This window comes from Phallusia mammillata, chromosome 6 (genome assembly GCF_965637545.1).
Source record: "Phallusia mammillata chromosome 6, kaPhaMamm4.hap1.1, whole genome shotgun sequence".
NCBI lineage: Eukaryota > Metazoa > Chordata > Ascidiacea > Phlebobranchia > Ascidiidae > Phallusia > Phallusia mammillata.
In genome coordinates, this window is record NC_137257.1 from 8,453,545 (window position 1) to 8,472,070 (window position 18,526).

Below are 18,526 nucleotides of genomic sequence, written 5' to 3' on the forward strand. Positions count from 1 at the left end.
GCCTTCAGGTTTATCGTCCAATTAGCGGCAAGCAACGGGGGCGTGATCGTATCCAACGACCAGTATAGAGACTTGCTGCACCAAAATCCGACCTGGACACACACTATACAGACCCGTCTACTAATGTACACTTGGGTGGGCGACCTCTTTATGCCCCCAGATGATCCACTGGGACGAAGTGGCCCTTCTCTGGATCAACTGCTGCGATTAGATGGGTAAGTCCACTTGTTGTTTTATATTATATTTTCCCAAGCCATTGATATGTATATGTTATAGAGATGTATATGACAACATTCAGCACTTTCATTCACGTTGCTTGGGTTATTATAGCCTCTCACGTACGTGAACAATGTATTTTTTCGAAAATGTTTTAATTTTATCTATTTGAAATATCGAGAACAGTCAGCTATCATATTTTATAGGGATGGGCCAAACCGAAGCAGAAACCGAGAACTCGGTACAGAGCATCGCTATTTTTGATGCTCGGTGCTTGGCCGAGCAGTTGCACAAACTGGCCCGAGCATTAAATTTGCATATTTATGCCCATTTTGACAGAGCAAAAAATCTAGCTGTGCATGGTACCTAGCAACCAGCAATTTTTTGAGTTCGGTCAAAACGGCAACAAAACGACTTGCATCCACGTGTATACGTGTTTTGAATATTCAGTCTATTTTGCATTCCTGACTTCGGCACGTACAGTCGTGTGTTTTGCATATGCTGCAATAACTTTGTAAACAAATGTTATGCAACCGGAAGGTCCATCCTGTCACGACTAGTAGCCTGACGGAAGCGCTGGACTGGTCATTCGGCAAGATGCCAGAAATGCCACAAAGGATTGAAGTTTTAGATGTGATTGAATGCACGCGTTTATACCAAATTTAGCCCGTTTTTTTTTCGGTTTAAACTAGTACCGACATGGAAGCATACTTTTTACACACGTTGCCCTTCCGTGGGTTATAAGTTGGCAATTTGCTAAGTGTTTTAATTGTGTGGTTTTTGGCTAATCACACGACGTTAGAAGTCCATTTGAGTGCGATACAAACGCTTACTTTTCATATAAAAGTTGCTTTTTGTGAACGTTTCTACCTAGCACAGTGATGTGTTTATCTCAAATGGGTCTAATACAATGAACAAAACGCATTAAAGGTTCGTTTCAGACACGCTTATATAAAATTCACAGCTACGACAAAAACGTGATTCTAGTTGCATTTGTTACATCTCAGTTTCAGTGTCCAAAGTCTCCGCTGTCGCACAATCTATAGGGCTGCATGTTGCACACCTTTTATCTAGTGTATTCTCAATATATAGGGTTTGGCTAAAATTACGTTCTGTTGGGCGAAACATTAAAAACTTGACGCGTCGCTAAACTTGCTTAAGTTAAGGGGACGTAGCATGCCATACGGACTTTTTTTGAAAGTAACTTAAATCGCTCAGTAAATAAATTCGTTTTTTTTTTCACTGGGTTAGTTTAAATTAGGTGAATTAGCAGCAAGCCCGGAAATTAGGGCAAAAAAACTTTATATATTTTCAATTCCTTAAAGTTTGAAGTCCGAAAATAGTTATTTTACAACTAAATGTTTTCAATCAATATACAAACAACGCCTAAGGGTCGAAAGAGAAAATGCACAAACCTTTTGCAAAAAGACGGAGTGACCTGAAAACTGGTTGCTTTATCACCCGGGAAAGCATCATTCTTGACCTGATGAGTTAATGCGGTTTCTGGCATTCCTCGTAACAAATTTCCCATTAACCGCTGTGTCTCATGCATTATTACCATGTATAACTTTTTTGTTTCGCGTGGTGGAAAATAGTTTTTGACATAGTGTTGGGCAGGCTGTCAGCCCAAACTTCTTAATGTGTACCGGAAAATTTTGAAGGACAATTTTCGGTCGATACACCACGACCTTTAAACGCGCCATATTTCAATTTAGCAGCTCATTCGTCTTATTACGTCATAGCGCGAAAACTAAATCTTCGTTGAAATCTATTCAATATTTAATAAAGCAATCGTTCTGTTCAAATAAAGAATCGTACTATTTGAATAAAAAAACGCTTTGTTTAAATAGGGAATAGTTTATTTGAATGAGGACTATTGACCACTTGCACTGATTATGACAAAGCGATTGTTGAAACGTCTGCACTAAGATGTATTCTATATACACAAGTTCTCATAGCAGTTATGTTTTTGATTAAATTAATTTTCAATTATGTGTATAGTGTTCCTAAATAAGGAACCAATAGGACTTAATGTTTATGTATGTTTCTTCTTTCCTAAAACTGATTTGATTTGTGTATATTGTTATTACTGTTTCATGTAAAAAAAAAAGCATATAGTAGTCGTAACTTTAAACGAGTGTGCGCTGTTAACTGAATGGCTCGAAAAAGTTACACATTTTAAAATGTATTACAACTATTTTTCTTTTGAACTGTGTGATTTTTTAAATCAAGACCAAATATAATATTAGTCATAGATTTAAATGCTTTGTTTAGGAAGATCGCTATCTTGAAGAAATCCAATACATAAAATATTTGTTTAATATTATCTGTGTTAACAGATGTAAACCAAGAATTATCTAAAAATCAGGCGAAGTTATCAAAAGACCAACATCTGACTCGCGAGCCAAGGTTCCCGCCCTTGGTTTATGCCGATCTTTTTTGACAGTTAAAACAAAAACTTCTAATATTTAAGTTTTATCCACAATTCCGTGGCACAAATTGGGGAACAAACAGCGACTGAATACAAGTTTTAATAAGTTTTACGCATTTATTTAACTTACCGCATTTTCTGTCAACAAAAAAGGCAAAAACACCATCAAATTAAATCCATTGTTAATAAGCCCACTTATAATTAATGTTTCTTAAAGATTCGTTAATCGATTTTAAATTGGTTTTGTTAAAATCTAATGATGGTTAATTAAGTATTTTTAATCGATTTAATGACCTCAGTATATTGTGCTTTAATGAGACCGTCGCGGTGGTCAGAAAAAAATGTAGATTTTAAAACCGACAAAAATACACATAGTTGTATAGTTTTTGTGTAATGAAGTATTTGACTTCATGGTAATGGTAACAAAATATGTATTTTAATTCATGTTACGATTTATTGTTTGTATTTTTGCTCTGCTTTACTGTTTTACTATGTGGCTTGTGCAGACCATAGCCAATCAGCCTACAATTCGAACCAAAATTCAATAGTTCTTTGCGGGTACACATTAGTGCAGTAGTTTTTTTTTAACTTACTTTGTCTCGAATAAAGCAAGTCCTTAGATTGATGCCCATGGAGTGTTAGACCAAAATCTAAGAAAGTTTAACACTTTTCTCACGCAGATTTGTCAGGCAAACGCTCCTTTTAGCATTAACTAAAGCACATTGAGATTAAATCATAAAAATTTTTGACTATCCGATTGTTAGGTCATACATGTGTGCGTCGTTATGAATCAAGCCGTTTCGTTTCAGCATCTATTGTTTATTAACCAATGCAGTGCCATGTTATATGTGTTTATACAATCCTGTTTTTTGTACACAGACTGTCACCCCAACCTATGCATCGACCCATCCATTCTGCACCACCACAATTCCGAAATTACCGCCCCCAACAAAGCAATGTCCCATCGGGTTCGTTTGGTGCCAGGGAATCCCAGGGTCATCCTTCAAAGCAGCAACAGACGCCCAAGAACGAAGGTAAAGGCAGGAGCAAAGCGTGCCGTAGACCTTTTGATTCGCCAGGCCGAGCCACTCCGCCTAAGATTCGCAGACTGTCCGGCAGCCAACAAAGTTATTTGCGGTCAAAACGGCGAGCGCAACAAACAGCCGCAAAAGCGCTGGCCAACGCGCAAAAACCTTCCGCAACAAAAAGGAAAAAGAAAAAAAAGTCAAAACAACCCACTTAGTTTTAAAATCCAATTTTTACCACCATTTTTCTGTATCTGTTTCAAAGCTTGTTCTCACTGCCATTGATCTTTTGTGCTGAGTCAGCAAAAAAGGCTTTTTATCACCTTTGCGCGCAGTTGCATGTGCTTGGCCAGCCACACTGCCTAGTTTTTCTTTTCTCTTCAAACAGTTTATTTTTTTCGACAAACAACACACATATACAAAGACTCGAATCCTACGATCGTTCGGTTAATCCTGTATCTTGGTCATATTGCGCCGTGCCTTCTAATTTCTGTTGCATTGTTTGGAATAAAAGGGTGGCGTCCGGTTTGTTGTTCAGTTTCGGCCTTCTATTGTTTCACAAAGTATAAAAAAGTTACTGGCACAATAAATTGTTTGCATTTCCCACAAAATCACAAATGCACCTAAATTAAACTCTTCACACTTCACTTTCGTTTTTAAGAAAACTATTCTACTAAGAAATCTACAAATCCATGAATCTACGAAATCGTTTCTTTGTGATTATTTCAGTTTTCACCCTTGCCTTTCAGTTCTTACTTGCACGTGTGAACTATTCACTATTAAACAAGCACTGTTGTTCTATTTCGAGAATGTTCCATGAGTAAAAGCAACATTACTGCTTCACACGAAGAAATCGGAAAACAAAATAATATGCTAACGCCGAAGCAAATGGTGGTAAAAAAATCGAGAAAAAAATGAGCAAAAAAATCGGTTTAAGTTTTTCATAACTGGGCCCAAAAGAACAAGCCCGTTTTTTTTAAAAAATGTTTTGAAAAAGCCCATTTAGACCCAAAAGTTTGATTAAACGGCCCATACATAAGACTTAAAAATGTACATACACATTGGACAATACACAATGATTTAAACAAGATGTTTTAGAACTGTCGGCATTAGTTTAGTCCAGCAGCAAGCTACTGCTGGTTAATTTTATTTGAAAAAAATAGGGACACGAAACGTGAAGTCAGAAACGAATCAAGGCCGTTTGTTAAAAATATATTAAGCCCCAACCCGGCCCTAAAACAAACGTTTTTAACTCTAAAACAGTGCAAATGGTATCATCAGATGGACTTAGAGATTATAGATTTGTCCGTTCCGGTCAACATTTGTATCTTGTAAAGTGTTAGGGCAATATCCTTATTTGGTGTTCGGCAGGCAATCCACTGCGGGATCAACTAGTCGACGATTTGCTTCGTATTTTTCCCGATCAACGGCGTACATGTACGGACATTGTGAGCAAGTATCCTCAGATATGGGATCTACATGTTCTAGCAGCCCGACTGCTGGACACAGAAGAAAGCAAAATGCATTGGGCTGACACCAGCTAAGTTGTGTGAAAGAAATAGCCCTACCAATACTGACACAATGTTCGGTGGTAACCTGTATTATAGTGGGGAAGTTGCAACCAATCACAACGCTGTCTCGCTTTGACCTGGAACAACCTTTCAATATTAGGAGATAGAAGGGCTTACAGCGTACCGCAGTTTGTTTATAGGTAGTGACCCACTTTGGTACAGGTTGCCACATTGGAACGTGTTACTCCAAACTGTTTTGTTCGAAATAGTATTGTACTATCTTTGCTAATTTATGTCGTTTAATATTTAGTTGCTGTGTTAATGACTGTTTAAGTTTGATTTTATGCGCCTGTTTAATTTGCAGTAGCAGCTGTATCTTGAAGATATGCACGCGTTTGCTTTGGAGGTTACAAACTGTCGATTGTGTTTTTTTGCGTTTGAAAGCTTCGTTGGGTTTCGCAATTTACCCTCGGGCGACAATCTGTGGCTAAGACGGGAAATGAATGATTTTTTGCCGCATTTTTTCTGAAACATTTCCCATGCGTTTTACTGGCATAATGTTTCATGCCATTGAGGTTAACGTATTCTTCTATCAAGTGCAAGTTTAAAAGTTTTTTTGGTCAACAAGGGGTGGTTCAAACTTTTTTAATTTACACACGTGACAGACAGACACCAGGGGTTATGCTCTGCAAATTTTGACTCCAATTGACCCATTGGTTTTACCCACAGACCCCCAAAGCGTAAAAATGTATAACTCCCGGTACCTATCTGTCACGTGTGTAAATGTAAAAAAGGTTTGAACCACACCTTTTTGACCAAAAGAAACGAATATACTGCCTAATGCACCTGGCTTTTATACTTTGTTGTTTTGTACAATCACAGGTGTCTGCAAGTATTTTGAAATTTTTCTCCCTAAATTAGGGCTGGCTTAATTTCTAAGTTGGCGTGGTCAAAAATAAGCGAATCTTTTTGGCTGGCAAAACAGTTGAAAAAATTGTTTGTGTAGTTGTGAGGCATTTGGATCATCAGATGCAATTACATTTTTCCATGCGCCTTGCCATGAAATGCGATTTTGTTGCCTAACAATTTAGTTTAGCCCTTCGAGGATTAGCGTAACATGAATTCAGAAGGCTTCTCTACAAATCAATTTGTCTGTGCCTAAGTCATTGACAATATATTGTGCTTAAAATTTCAAGAAATTTTACGTGACAATTCAAAGATCCAAACAGTTTCCTTCGTACGTACTTAATGTGTTTGGTCCATTATGATGACAAAATAACGTTTGATTGTAATAAATAATTTCTATTAATCGATTTTTAGCTATTGAGTACGGACATACATTACTACAAATGTGTCAATTTTTTTCTTCAAGCGGTATGTCGTTAATTCAAACTAAAAAATTATGTTGTTTTGTCGATCAGGCTATACAAATGTATTTCAAGCATTAAACCCCACGTTTTAACCTCAAGCGATGTGAAATTATGTCTTTGTATAGGATTGATGAATTTCTGCTTTCCATTTTTCCAATCTCTATTTGAATGCCAAATGACAGAGCGAATAAAATCTTTTAGCCCATTAACGCTCTAAACACAGTCAACAATTGATTGATACGACAGAACCAATCAAAACAAAATCGCATTTGGGGCCTCGTTGTACGTGGGTTTAAAGCTTACGATTAACGATCTATGTCCCTTGAGTTGTTACTGGCCTCCGAGAACCACACTACAACGATCGAATTAAGGATAGCCTTCGATCGACAGCGGTAATCAACGTCTGAGCCATCGATTGTCGGTCGAGTTTATTTTGTGAGGCTTAACGAATCAAAACTTGTTTTCTTTTTTCGTAGCGTCTTCACTTGTGTGTGAATAAAAAACAATTTTCTTGCGTTTTGCTTTTTTTCCTGCTGAATTTGGGATGAATTTTTAATTAGGCGCAAAACACAAAAGGTCTCCTGCTTTGAGGTACGTGCGCATTAGGCAACAGAACAGTGGACAGACAGAACAAGATTTTCTAAGTAACCTTTAAATTGATAACTGAGAGACAACCTGATTGTCGAGGCTGCGCTGTTCTGAAGAGTGAACACTTTCAAAATGGTTATGATATTTATAACCTTATGTGTGATGGCCGTCTTATCAGGTAGGCTAAGTTGATTTTCGTGAGGTACCAATTTATGTCAAAGTATCGGACTGAAGAAATAAGATACTTTGATTGGATAGTAAACTTGATTAACTGGTTGTTCACTAGATTTACTTATCGATGTCTTATGCAGGTCAACTAACTCAAAACGCGGTGTACAGAGAACAAAATTGTTTGTTTTGTTTTTTTTGTAAACTTTAGTATAACGCCAGTTTAAACGTTTTGAAAAAAGGGAATCACAAACATTGACTGTATTTTAGATGTCTGTTTGCTCAAAGCAGTTACATTCTAAACCGTTTAACTACATGGTTGTCTAAAATTTAGACTAAACAAGCGGTCGGCAACCGCAGGTACCGCTTCGCGACGAGTTCGTTACCGGACCGTATAATTTTTCAGGTTAGTTGCTACAAAACATTTTGCCCATGTATCCCGAGGAGGATAAACTAATTCAGGAGTTTTCATTGCCAAATATTTGTAGTTTTTTAGGCCAGTCCGCGATAAAATTTCAGTTTCAAAAACGGTCCAGTAGAAAAATGGTTGCCGACCCCTGGTCTGAACTATTGTAAAACACACTTTAAAAAGTAAAAAAAAAACTTCTACGACTAAAAAAGATCGTACACCGTTGTGAGTAGGCTACGTACATATGTTATGATCGGTTCCGACCGGAATTCGTTTTCTCAAACATTAAAAATACATAAACAGTGGGGCCTCAATACCTTCAGCTACCTTAAAACAATTCATAAATGAACATCAGAAACGTTCTTCCCAAAAAATGTCGACCTTTGGGATTTTTCATGCAAAATGTTGCAAAAAAATAACTTTAACTCGTTTTGAATCAACGGAAGATATGAATATCGCGTAATTTTAATATTTGCTGGCACGGGTCATCATATTTATCCGTTGGAAAACTGCTGCCCCAAACCGGACGTCGACGTTAGATAGTTTATACGGCCCTGACGGGACTTGACTTTGTTAGATATGGAACACGTTAAAAATTTATGTGTTATCTAAGCTCATTGGATCTTTATCTTTGAGTTCACTCGTGACCAATATAGGCTTTTTATCTACTAGCCTACTTCATGTCAAGTTTAAATTAGTTTTGCGTCAGCTCTCGTTTTGTCTTTAAAGCAAATACCTAAACTATTGTCAAAACGGTTTAGAGCTCATATTACCCCATGCAATTAACATATATTTATCAAAAAAAAATTCCACATCATTCAGATTTTTAATTTCTTCTGTTGCCGTAAATGAAAAGGCTTGCGAAATGAAATATGATGATTGTGTTAAAGATTATAAATTGCTCTATGTAGATTATAAATTTATTTCCTTAAAACATAACAGCACAGTAAACAACTAAAGCCGCGATACAGCAAGCAATGAGAACCAATCAAAAATTGTTCGATAGTTTACCCTCACGTAGGTTTTTATATAAAAAAAGTTGACAGTGTATAACAAAAAATGTATAACTAATGAAAAGGTTTCGATCAACTATCGTCTATTATTCATTATTTTTCGTATTGCTTTGTTCAGTAGGAATCTAAACTTTTATAAATCCGGTTTTTGTGTACTTGCGTTAAAGTCACCACTTTTGGCATTTGTAGCAAAAACGTAAGCAAATGCTATAGCGGTTGCAAAAGGTCAAACATGTCATGTTCTTCAAATGCCTACTTGAGTATAAAAACGGTCTTGACATGTATTGAATTATTTAGTAAATGTGTAAGTGAATAAAAGGTAAGCGCCCTTTGAACGAAAGTAGCTGTGAACAATAGAATTACGGGATTATTGCGTGTGTCAATGCAAGGCAATGGATAATCTGAAGGATAGGTTACGCTCCACTACCACTCAAAAAAACAATTAAAAATTTATGGTAATCTTATCCTGTTCTTTCATTTCGCCAACTGCGCAAAACATTCATGAATGCAAATTGTATTTTGTTGCGTAAGACTTGAGATATAAATATCTGCTGACTTTGACATGTCCTTCAGTTTCGTTTTCATTAGCTTGGCTAAAGATTTAAAAAACAGTTGTACCTGTTTGAAATAATATGTGATTTAAATAGTTTTGCAATTCACCTCTGACCAAAACGGTTTCTCCCTTTTAGTGGCCCGAAAGCCATTTCTTTGATCCGATACCGGCAAAAAGTACTGCGGTACGATCCGATACCCGATACATGTAAAAATACACTACATTCACTTTAAAAATCTTGTTCAAAGTTTGTTAATAAATTCCTTTGGACAACTGTAAAGAATCCAAGGTGTGTTGCTTGTAGCCACTATTGGATGTTATTTAGCATTTACCATTCTGAAGCAGTGTTTAATGACTGTTTGGAAAAAATGCAACCTATATTAATTTAATCTAAAGTGACCTCAGACCTCAGTTAAGGCGCAATAACTTGTCCGAGTAGGTTATATTTCAAAACTAAATACGAGTAGGTTATATATTTTAAAACTTTACTTTTCAAATGTCTTTTCTACCTCACCGACATAACAAATTACTTAGAATCGAATCGTCATTCAATTTACTAATTCGGCAAATTGTTCTTTCGGCACGTGTCGAATGTTTTCAGACGCGAACAACAAACGGGAAAGATTGTGATGCATTAGCAACGGAGTAAAAGTCTGTGTTAGGCGATTTTTTAAGGTGTCGGTCGAGTATCGAAACTGCACATAGCATCGGGTATCGGCGCCGATACAGTATTATCGCTCTACTGTAGTTTGTGTGTTACAAGTTTTAAAACAAAACTATTTTGATGCAGTATCTCATTCAACCGAGGCCGTACGATGGGGTTTCAGCAACCAAGAAGCATTGCAAATCCCAAAGGCATCAAATGAACTGGAAAGATCTTGCACCAAGTTACGTTCAATCATCGGTGAAATGCAAAATGTTGATTTAGCGCAAATGGACTTAGAATTTGCAAGCGACGTACTACAGGATGCCGAATACACAAAAAACCTATATAGGCTGTTGTGCTCCAACTTATACCGTGCTTCTCAGTCAAGGTAAAGTTACCAAACTCAAAATCAAGAATCGTAGTTTTTTTTTAATTTACGATATTTTGATTTCGAAATAGGGAGTATAAGTTCACTTCTATTTGAATAAGACTCTGACGATGCTGTTTTTAGCGAAATATGTTTATCTTAAATAAGAAAACTTACATATTCTAACCTTAGAATAAATGTTTCTAAACTTGATAATGAGGTGAAAAATGTTACATGAATCGTTATAAAATGGGGAATAAACCCCAGAATTAAGTTACTTAGTTCAAGTAATAGGAAAATACCAGTGAACAGTAAATACTGGAATAAACTCGAGATTCGTAATGTGTTTTTTTTTCAACAAGCAGATTTCAAAATGATCTTTTGAATCTTTAAGTTAACGATCCTGATAAAATATTTTCTTATGTTTTGTAAAAAAGCGTTCTTTTAATGTCAAATTGTAAATCTAAAAAAACACAATCTTAAATATACAAGGATGACCATATGTTTGTTTTGACTCGAGTCATTGCAAAGACTATATTTAACTCAAATATTAGGCTGCTTTCGCATGTTGGTAACTAAAATAAAAATAAAACTGCATTAAAACTGTTTATTCTAAAAACGTCTTACTTAATTTTTCATGTAGAAATGTCGCAAAGTCGTTTGCAATGATACGTCGTGGTTGGAGAGAGGAATTACTCGCATCCATGTTGAAAGGAGGAAACTAAAAGACATTAAAATTATTTTTCAATATAAAACGCAAATATAGTTGACACATTCTTATTCCTTTCCTTTGCGTTTCACAATCGTTCTCTTTTGTGGTTTTCGTGGTTTTTTTGACTTAAATTGCCATGTATTGCTGAAAAGCTCACAAAATTTGTTTTGTCAAATTGTTTGTTCATTTGTTTACACTCTTGCAGTTTTCTAAATCAAAAGATTACTAGTAGACAACGCAAATGTAATATAACGCATATACTAAACCGTGTGTCATTTCAATTACGTTGTTGCAATAACGATACCACCAAAACTCGATAAATCCATATATCACCGTGACAACTGTGTTGAAGTTAATTTTCTTAGACAGAAATAACAATCAAATTTTCTGCTGTTTTACGGCACGTTTTGTTTGTTTGCTTGCACGTTTGGGAATTGAGACTAGAATCCATTATCGAACGCGGCAATTTATCAACGCGGTCTTAAGGGTTACCTACGCGACTCTAATGGTCCCTGCGGCATTTTTGATATGGTTGTAAGTCACCATTTTCTACCGTGTTATTCTATACCCGTCGTGGCAACAAACGACACTGTCCTTCATTCCGAGTTTTGACGTACACCAAATGAAGTTATCTCAGGCCAATCAAAACCAAAAAGAGTTTGGCAAGGGATTCATAACATACATGTATAATTTATGGGCAGCGAACGAAAGATCATCATGTTATGGCATACAGAAACCCACCTTTAGCATGTATGACGCAGCGTTTATTATCTGCATCATCAGACCTGACATTCTCTCCAGGGTTGCCGCTGTCAAAGTTCACAACCAAAATTTACAAACAAACCTTCGCCAAAATAAAAGTTTTGCTTTCTTTTTTCAGGTTTTCAAATGTTACTTAAACGTTAAATTTCAAATGTTAAATTTTGTTTGTGCCAACCTACATAAAGGCTAGTTTAACCACCACCCCTTTAGAAATACAGTGCAACTGTAACCGTCCATAGCATAAATTGCAAATGAAATGTAAAAATGAAACTTATTACCTGCCCCTAAAACGACTGTAAATATTTCCTTTTGGTTTTGATGCATATAAAATGTTCTCAGGCGAGAGTACCTAATTGGTGTAAATTTAACATAAGTAATTAACAGTAAGCCAAATCTGTTAGAATTTGCAAAACTAAAATGGTAACAAAACTGTTGAAAATGTTTAACGTGATGAAGAAACTGGGGTATAAATTGTTGCCATTCCTCAAAAGATATACGAGAGAACAGAGAATATATTGTAGTTGCCAGGCATAATTCATAAACTGTCCTTTTGATCAACGGGCAATTACGATTGAAATTTATATATTTGACTCATCTGACGTTTTGACGTCGCATTCAGAGCATCTTCGTCAGGGCAATGTCAGAGATCTGTGCTATAAATAAATTTACAAAATTGCAAAGCAGAGCCTTAGACAGTGCACACTGTTTCGACTTATAATGTCTCCTCAGTGCAGCTGGTGACGAGAGATGGGCCGTATTGGCTAGTGCAGCCATCCAATGGCACTCCAGTTTGTTGGGAGTAAAAGGGTAAAAACCTATGCTTCACCTATTCTGTGCAAAGCCACAACTGGACATACACCACAGAGGAAACTGGCTCACAAAGGCCAAGCAACTGCTTAGGAACCAAAGTTAAGTCGACTTAGTGTCATAGTATCAATGTAAAAGCATAGAGCCAATAAATAATAAGCTAAGCAGAATGTTTAACACAAAATACTCAGTTGTGCAGGCAGAAGCGTTTATTTACAAATCGTCAACAAAACAACAACAGTTGTCGTTCAATAACAATCTTCATGTCCTCGATTCCTCGTTGGCCCGAATTTCACCGCTCCACCATCGAATAAAAATAGCGACACAGATTAAAAAGAAAACGAAAAAAGTTGTAACAGTTCCGATAGTCAACTGAAAAGCAAACGTATTGATGATTATATTGATTAAGTGGTTTAATTTAAGGACAACCACAAGGCCCCACATGCATCGCGTATTGGCTTGCACAACAGATGCACTTATTAAAGTGTCATTATTGCGCCATTACAAATGTTCAATTGACCAATTTAACAGCTATTGTTCCGCTCGGACGTTTCATCAGTATGCAAAGAAATTAACTATATTTATGTTGGCAAAAAAGACTTAAATACGGCTTTGTATCAACAAAATCGATTTCGACAATAGTAAAAGCAGAAGCACTGCTGGGAACGCAAAGACCAAAACAAACAAAAATAAATAAGAATAAAAAAGCTAAAAACAAAACTTTTTATGCCCACCTGTAAAGGAAGATTGGCGACAGAAACCAATACAGTCTCGGAAAAAGTATAATTTTTTGCCTTTGCTTGGCATCGGTATGTTCCGCTATCAGCCACCTTGAAACATTAACGTAGCCACTATTATTACACCCTCTCCAAATTACACTAGCTCTCCTACTTTGACGTCCCCAATGCAGAGACTTCCATTTTGGTGTTGGGTGAACCGCGACCCTACGTCATCAATTGCGTCATCAGAGCTCGAGGGTGTTTGCCACGTCACGTTGGCTTGCTGCTTGTCGTCTAAATCGATATAATCGTCGTCTAAAGCCAGGAATACGTAAGTTGAAACACTGTTAAGCAATATATTGTATGTGAACGTCACAAACCGTCTTCGTGGCCCGATCCAGTTATTCCGAAAAAGCTGTCATTTTTTCTTGCAATGCAGTGAATGCACACCTAATACACAGAATACAGCAAAAGTACTTGCTTGTTAACTTGCAATGTTTAAATTACTTAATTTTTATGCTTCTATTTTGGTTTATGGTTGACTCTAAAGTGGTCTTAAGATCTAATTTTTGTTTTAAGGTCTAATTCAGTCCAAAATTGTCTTTAGTTCAAGATATTGTTCCACGTCACCTTTTTGTACTACTAAAATGAAGCGTTTGCTTTTTCTTCAAGCACTTATATCAGAAGATAACTTACATGTGCTCCTGGGCTGGTGTAAACATCCGATGAGATGAAGCATATTTCTACTGCAAGTGATGACGTAAAGTTTACGCAACTCTCGTTGATGACGTTTTGGTCTTTGATGACTTCAGGAGAAGGAGTAGGTTCAGGGGTGTTTTCGGCTTTCCAATCCTCGGAACACATTTTCTGAAAGTCTAAGAGAAATTTGAAGTTGTCGTTTCCATAACGATGAAACACTATCGTGTTTACTTCTATTTAAATGGAATAAAACCGTTGCACTTAACCACACCGTGTTTGCAAGGTTTTGAGTTCTATTCCTGTCATAGCCAAGCCCAGAAACCTGTTAAGTTAAATTATTTACCAACACCATTGTGAAAGACGTTATTCTGACCACCGTAGAAAAATATATAATACAAGCGAACAAGGGTAGTGTATGTGAGTGGGGCCGGGATTTTCCGGTTTGAGTCGGGTTCGGGTTTTAATTTAAAATGTTAGGGGCTTGTTTGGGTCTAACTCTAACATCACAGTCGGCCACATATCGTAATATCATTTTGATAAGTTTTGGATCTAGTTGTGGCTTTATTACAAAATCTGGTTTCAGGTCACCTTTGGGCTCAATCACGGCTGTGTATTAAGTTAACATCAAGCCATTTGCTTAAAGAACTGTGTTGAGTTGATGTTTTCTTTTAGTTAAAACATTCGAAGTGTACCGAACTACAAACCTTTATACGCAAAACCCTGTATGTTTCGCCCAGCCATGTTTTCAGGACTCTGGCATGTTGGAGCTTTTCCTTGTATCTGTTTTCCCGATTTCATCCACACGAATAGTGCCAGTAAGCTGTAAATACAAAACACACATTACTCGCCTATTAAATAAACTATACACCGGGGACCTCCAAACTTTAAATTATTTAAGCGGCTTGGCTTTGTTGGGCCTTTGTTTTAAAATATCTTTATTTAATGTTGACAGGTACAGTGGGTTTTTTTTAAGGTGTAACGGTCCCCCAAATTTCTCCAGCGGTTTCCCAAAATTCCCGTTTAAGCAAATATGGCTATTTTTTGGTATTTAAATGAAACACTTGCGGTCTCTTAAAACTACTTAGCGGTCACCCAAACCAAACCTTAAAAAAACCCTGGACAGGTAGTTCCATTTTCTATGAAGAAAACGTAATGGCCTTTCTTTCAACCCTGCAGCTGATTCTGGTGGTAATTAAAAAAATGTCGAAACAGCTGCCGAATAAATTATAATTTAATGTTATATGTTACAGTGTTTGTTATATTTTAATAATGTTCCAGTGTTCGCAATTCTCTTTAATTTACTTTTCCATCGTATGCGTAGTGATGCGTACAATTTGGCTGATGATATTTCTGATTTCATTTTAATAGTTCACTGGTAAATATTACGCAAAGGCTTTAAAAATACCAAAACAGCAAATTAATTTAGACTAAAAAGGAAACTAATCGTCACCAAATTCGCATGTTAGAAAAATGTTTTGACCTGCCAATAAACTTCGGCATTTAAGTACCAATTTATACAATCGCTTAAAATTTGTGGCTTTTTGACACATGAGGCACGTAAGTGCAAAATATAAAAAGTTCAGTCTCAAGAATGATTTGCCCTTTCGAAAAAACAAAAAAAATGTTCAAAGGAATAAGTTGTTTACTTGCAATCGCATCTCCATGGATTGTTTGACAATGTAAGTGCGTTAACTTGATGCGCTTGATCGAAGAATTCGCTGGAAATCGTCTTCAATTTGTTTCCGTCCAGGTTAATAGAAGATAGTCTTGGAACATTTAAAAATGGCCCCTACAAAAAAATGTTCAATTTGTTGTGGGCTGTAAGCTGTATATGCTTTTAAGATGAGACAAAGACAAACAATTGTCACAAAACTTTTTTTTAAAACGTCGTATTAAACACATGAAAGCATAATATCGCGACTTAACTCCTAAAACAACGTTTGCTGCAAAAACTTATTCTTTAACATACAACGAAGTATTTCTAGAAAGATGTAATATGTTCTACAAAAACATGATTCAACTCAAAATCTACATTTGGACGAAAAGTATAACCCATCGAAAGGATTTACAACAAGCCGAAAAAGTCCAATTCGGCGATGTCATTTACCGGTTCTAACTTTTCTATTCTGTTGCCTTTCAAGTGGACAGCTTCCAGTGAGGACAAGCCGTTAAAAGCTCCTTTCTCGAGAGAAGACAATTGATTTGAGTTGAGTGCAAGCTCCCGCAAGCCACTCAAGCCGTAAAAAGTATTAGCCTGAGAATATAAGTAAAAAATCTTAATAAATGTGGAAATGAAGTATGGCCAGCAAGGCCCTATTATTCTTTTATGAGGTTGGCAGCCAAATGACATTTATAGGTCTGACGGACTTTTTGTTGTAGAAGAAATCTATTTTACTTCACAAAATTCTCACTCTAACAACAACAGGACCAGTTTACAATCCATCTTATTAAAAGGCAGAGTGATTTAAAACAATTTTGACTACCTTATCAATACAAAACAATCACAGTAGGTCAGGTCCATTGAATTATGTGCCGTGATTGCTGGTCTGCATAGACGCTACAGGGCTGATCCCAGTTATGAATTTATGTTCATCTCAATAAAAAACAAATTAAATTTATACAGCGTACCAATAAACCTCTTGCAAGCACAACTTAAACAAGTAACAAGTGCATTTGTATACCTACACTTCCTAGAAATAAGGAAACCTGGAAAACCAAGTAGGTCTGAAGTCATTACGTAACAATGTATGTATGGTTGTAGTGGAGGGAAAAAATGTTTCTGCTACACTGTAGCAGCTACAGCGAAGTGTTACTATACATGGCAGCAATAACGTGGTTCTTTTTAATTTACAGCAGTTACCTTGATGGTTTTTAGCATGTTGAATGATATGGTAACGGCCTGAACGGTTCGCAACTCAGCGACGTTGAAAGCGTTCTTCGGCAATGAAGTAAAGCGGTTTTGATCGAAACTGATCCTGTTTAATCCATATGGCCAAGGCTCTTTTGGCATGGAACTGAAAGAAATTAATGTTGTTTTGGTAAATTTGGTTTACAACATATAGAAATAAGCATTACCTTAACCCTTTTTCTGCACAATATGCTTGCGACTGCTGGCAGTAGCACACGGTGTTGCAAACTGTCCTTTGTTGTTGTTGTCCTGTTTCAGAAAGCAAGCATTGTTGGTTAATTGATTTAAGTAAATGTTCCTTTTTGATAGTTTAATGAGTTTGTATACTATTTTGTCTGATAGCTTTTGTCCATGAACACTTTACTTTAACTTAACTACAGTTCTAAAGCAAATTGTACACTGTCGATTAAGGGATCAAATAAGATAGTTAAAAAATACCTCGCTTGAGCCTAAATGACCGTTTGGTTTTCGCCACTGTAAGGTTATAGGTTCTAATCCTAGACCACTTTAGCGTTTTCAAAGCTCATTCAGCGCCACGCATTCTGGTCTGAATCCGTGCACGATAAACAACAAACAAACAAAAAATTGTTGTCAAGATCTGCCCCTTTTCAAAAACTTACACTATTGTGAGCTAAATTTGTTCAAAAGATTGTTTTTAAAAAAAAAACAGATGCGTAATTTCGTTTTACTAGTGTAAGTTATAGCTCGTACTTTGTTGCTGCGAATGTCTGCAAACTTTTTGTGGGGGATAAAAATTTGAAGAAAAAAAACTACTCACGTCCGGGCTGCTGCCGTTGTGGTTGTTGCTGCCGTTGTGGTGGTTGTTGCCGCTGTGGTTGTTGCTGTTCTTGTGGTTTCTGTTGTTGTGGTTGTTGCTGCCGTTGTGGTGGTTGTTGTCGCTGTGGTTGTTGCTGTTCTTGTGGTTGCTGTCGTTGTGGTTGCTGCTGTCGTTGTGGTTGTTGTTGCTGTCGTTGTGGTTGTTGTTGTTGTCGTTGTGGTTGTTGCTGTCGTTGTGGTTGTTGTTGTCGTTGGTCGTTAGGTGGACGCTTAACAAAAGCCAAACAAACGGTTAATCAAAACAACAGATCATATTACAGCCTTAGGGATAAACAATTTAAATTCCAGCCCAAACTTAAACCTCCACTTAGCTGTATATGTAAATGCTTAAAGAACCGACAGTAATTATGCTTATTATACCTCTTGCAAACTACAAGGATTGAAATAATAGTAAGTGTACACACCTGGCGTTGTGCAGAAACTCCAAAAAGCAACGATAAAATCCAAATCCAAACCAACAAACCCATTCTAGTCCCGAGACGAATCACAAGCTTAACATTGCAAGTGTGTTTTTGATGTGAAGGACCAAACTATGTCGTTTTCACATAAGACACATTTAAGTGCTTATTGTCCCAACCTATATCTTATTACTCAAGTATGTATTTGAGTCATTTCAAGGAGTCCTCAGATAAGTGCTACTTTATTGCTGGCAGCTGCTTGCGAGACAACGGTAAATGTCCAACATGAAATTTTGCATGGCCTAATTAGTCTTTTTTTTCATGTTTGCATAATGTTGCGAGAATTATAATTTTACATTTAAAATGTTATAGCATGTAAAGTTAATT

At 36.6% G+C, this 18,526-nt stretch overlaps 3 protein-coding genes across 8 annotated transcripts in view; 2 read left to right on the forward strand and 1 right to left on the reverse strand.

The window, feature by feature from the left end:
• LOC145233511 (NEDD4-binding protein 1-like) overlaps positions 1 to 7,067 on the forward strand; it is a 29,652-nt gene extending 22,585 nt beyond the window's left edge. For 4 of the 5 annotated variants that reach the window (XM_080098249.1, XM_080098250.1, XM_080098251.1 and 1 more), the window contains exons 16-17: positions 9 to 215; positions 3,527 to 4,473. In XM_080098249.1, coding sequence (XP_079954375.1) covers positions 9 to 215; positions 3,527 to 3,890 — 571 coding nt within the window. In that variant the 3' untranslated portion in view covers positions 3,891 to 4,473. Of the gene's footprint in view, positions 1 to 8; positions 216 to 3,526; positions 4,474 to 5,043; positions 5,217 to 5,279 lie in introns of those variants that run through there. The other variant, XM_080098253.1, reaches the window with a different exon arrangement.
• Positions 7,068 to 7,124: 57 nt separating this feature from the next.
• Positions 7,125 to 11,867, forward strand: LOC145233526 (uncharacterized). Its single transcript, XM_080098277.1, has 3 exons — positions 7,125 to 7,319; positions 10,075 to 10,318; positions 10,941 to 11,867. The coding sequence occupies exons 1-3, from the start codon at positions 7,274 to 7,276 to the stop codon at positions 11,020 to 11,022; spliced, it is 372 nt and encodes a 123-aa protein (XP_079954403.1). The 5' UTR covers positions 7,125 to 7,273; the 3' UTR covers positions 11,023 to 11,867.
• Positions 11,868 to 12,778: 911 nt separating this feature from the next.
• Positions 12,779 to 18,422, reverse strand: LOC145233518 (uncharacterized). 2 transcript variants are annotated; one of them, XM_080098266.1, is made up of 12 exons: positions 18,146 to 18,422; positions 17,683 to 17,950; positions 17,072 to 17,153; positions 16,857 to 17,010; positions 16,104 to 16,250; positions 15,643 to 15,785; positions 14,701 to 14,816; positions 13,994 to 14,172; positions 13,678 to 13,747; positions 13,470 to 13,591; positions 13,313 to 13,408; positions 12,779 to 12,950 (listed from the first exon to the last, which is right to left on the reverse strand). In XM_080098266.1, exons 1-12 carry the CDS (start codon positions 18,206 to 18,208, stop codon positions 12,840 to 12,842), a joined length of 1,551 nt encoding a protein of 516 aa, XP_079954392.1. In that variant the 5' UTR covers positions 18,209 to 18,422; the 3' UTR covers positions 12,779 to 12,839. The 2 variants fall into 2 exon arrangements, with proteins under 2 accessions (XP_079954392.1, XP_079954391.1); XM_080098265.1 differs by having other exon boundaries at positions 13,470 to 13,612.
• Positions 18,423 to 18,526: the final 104 nt, after the last annotated feature.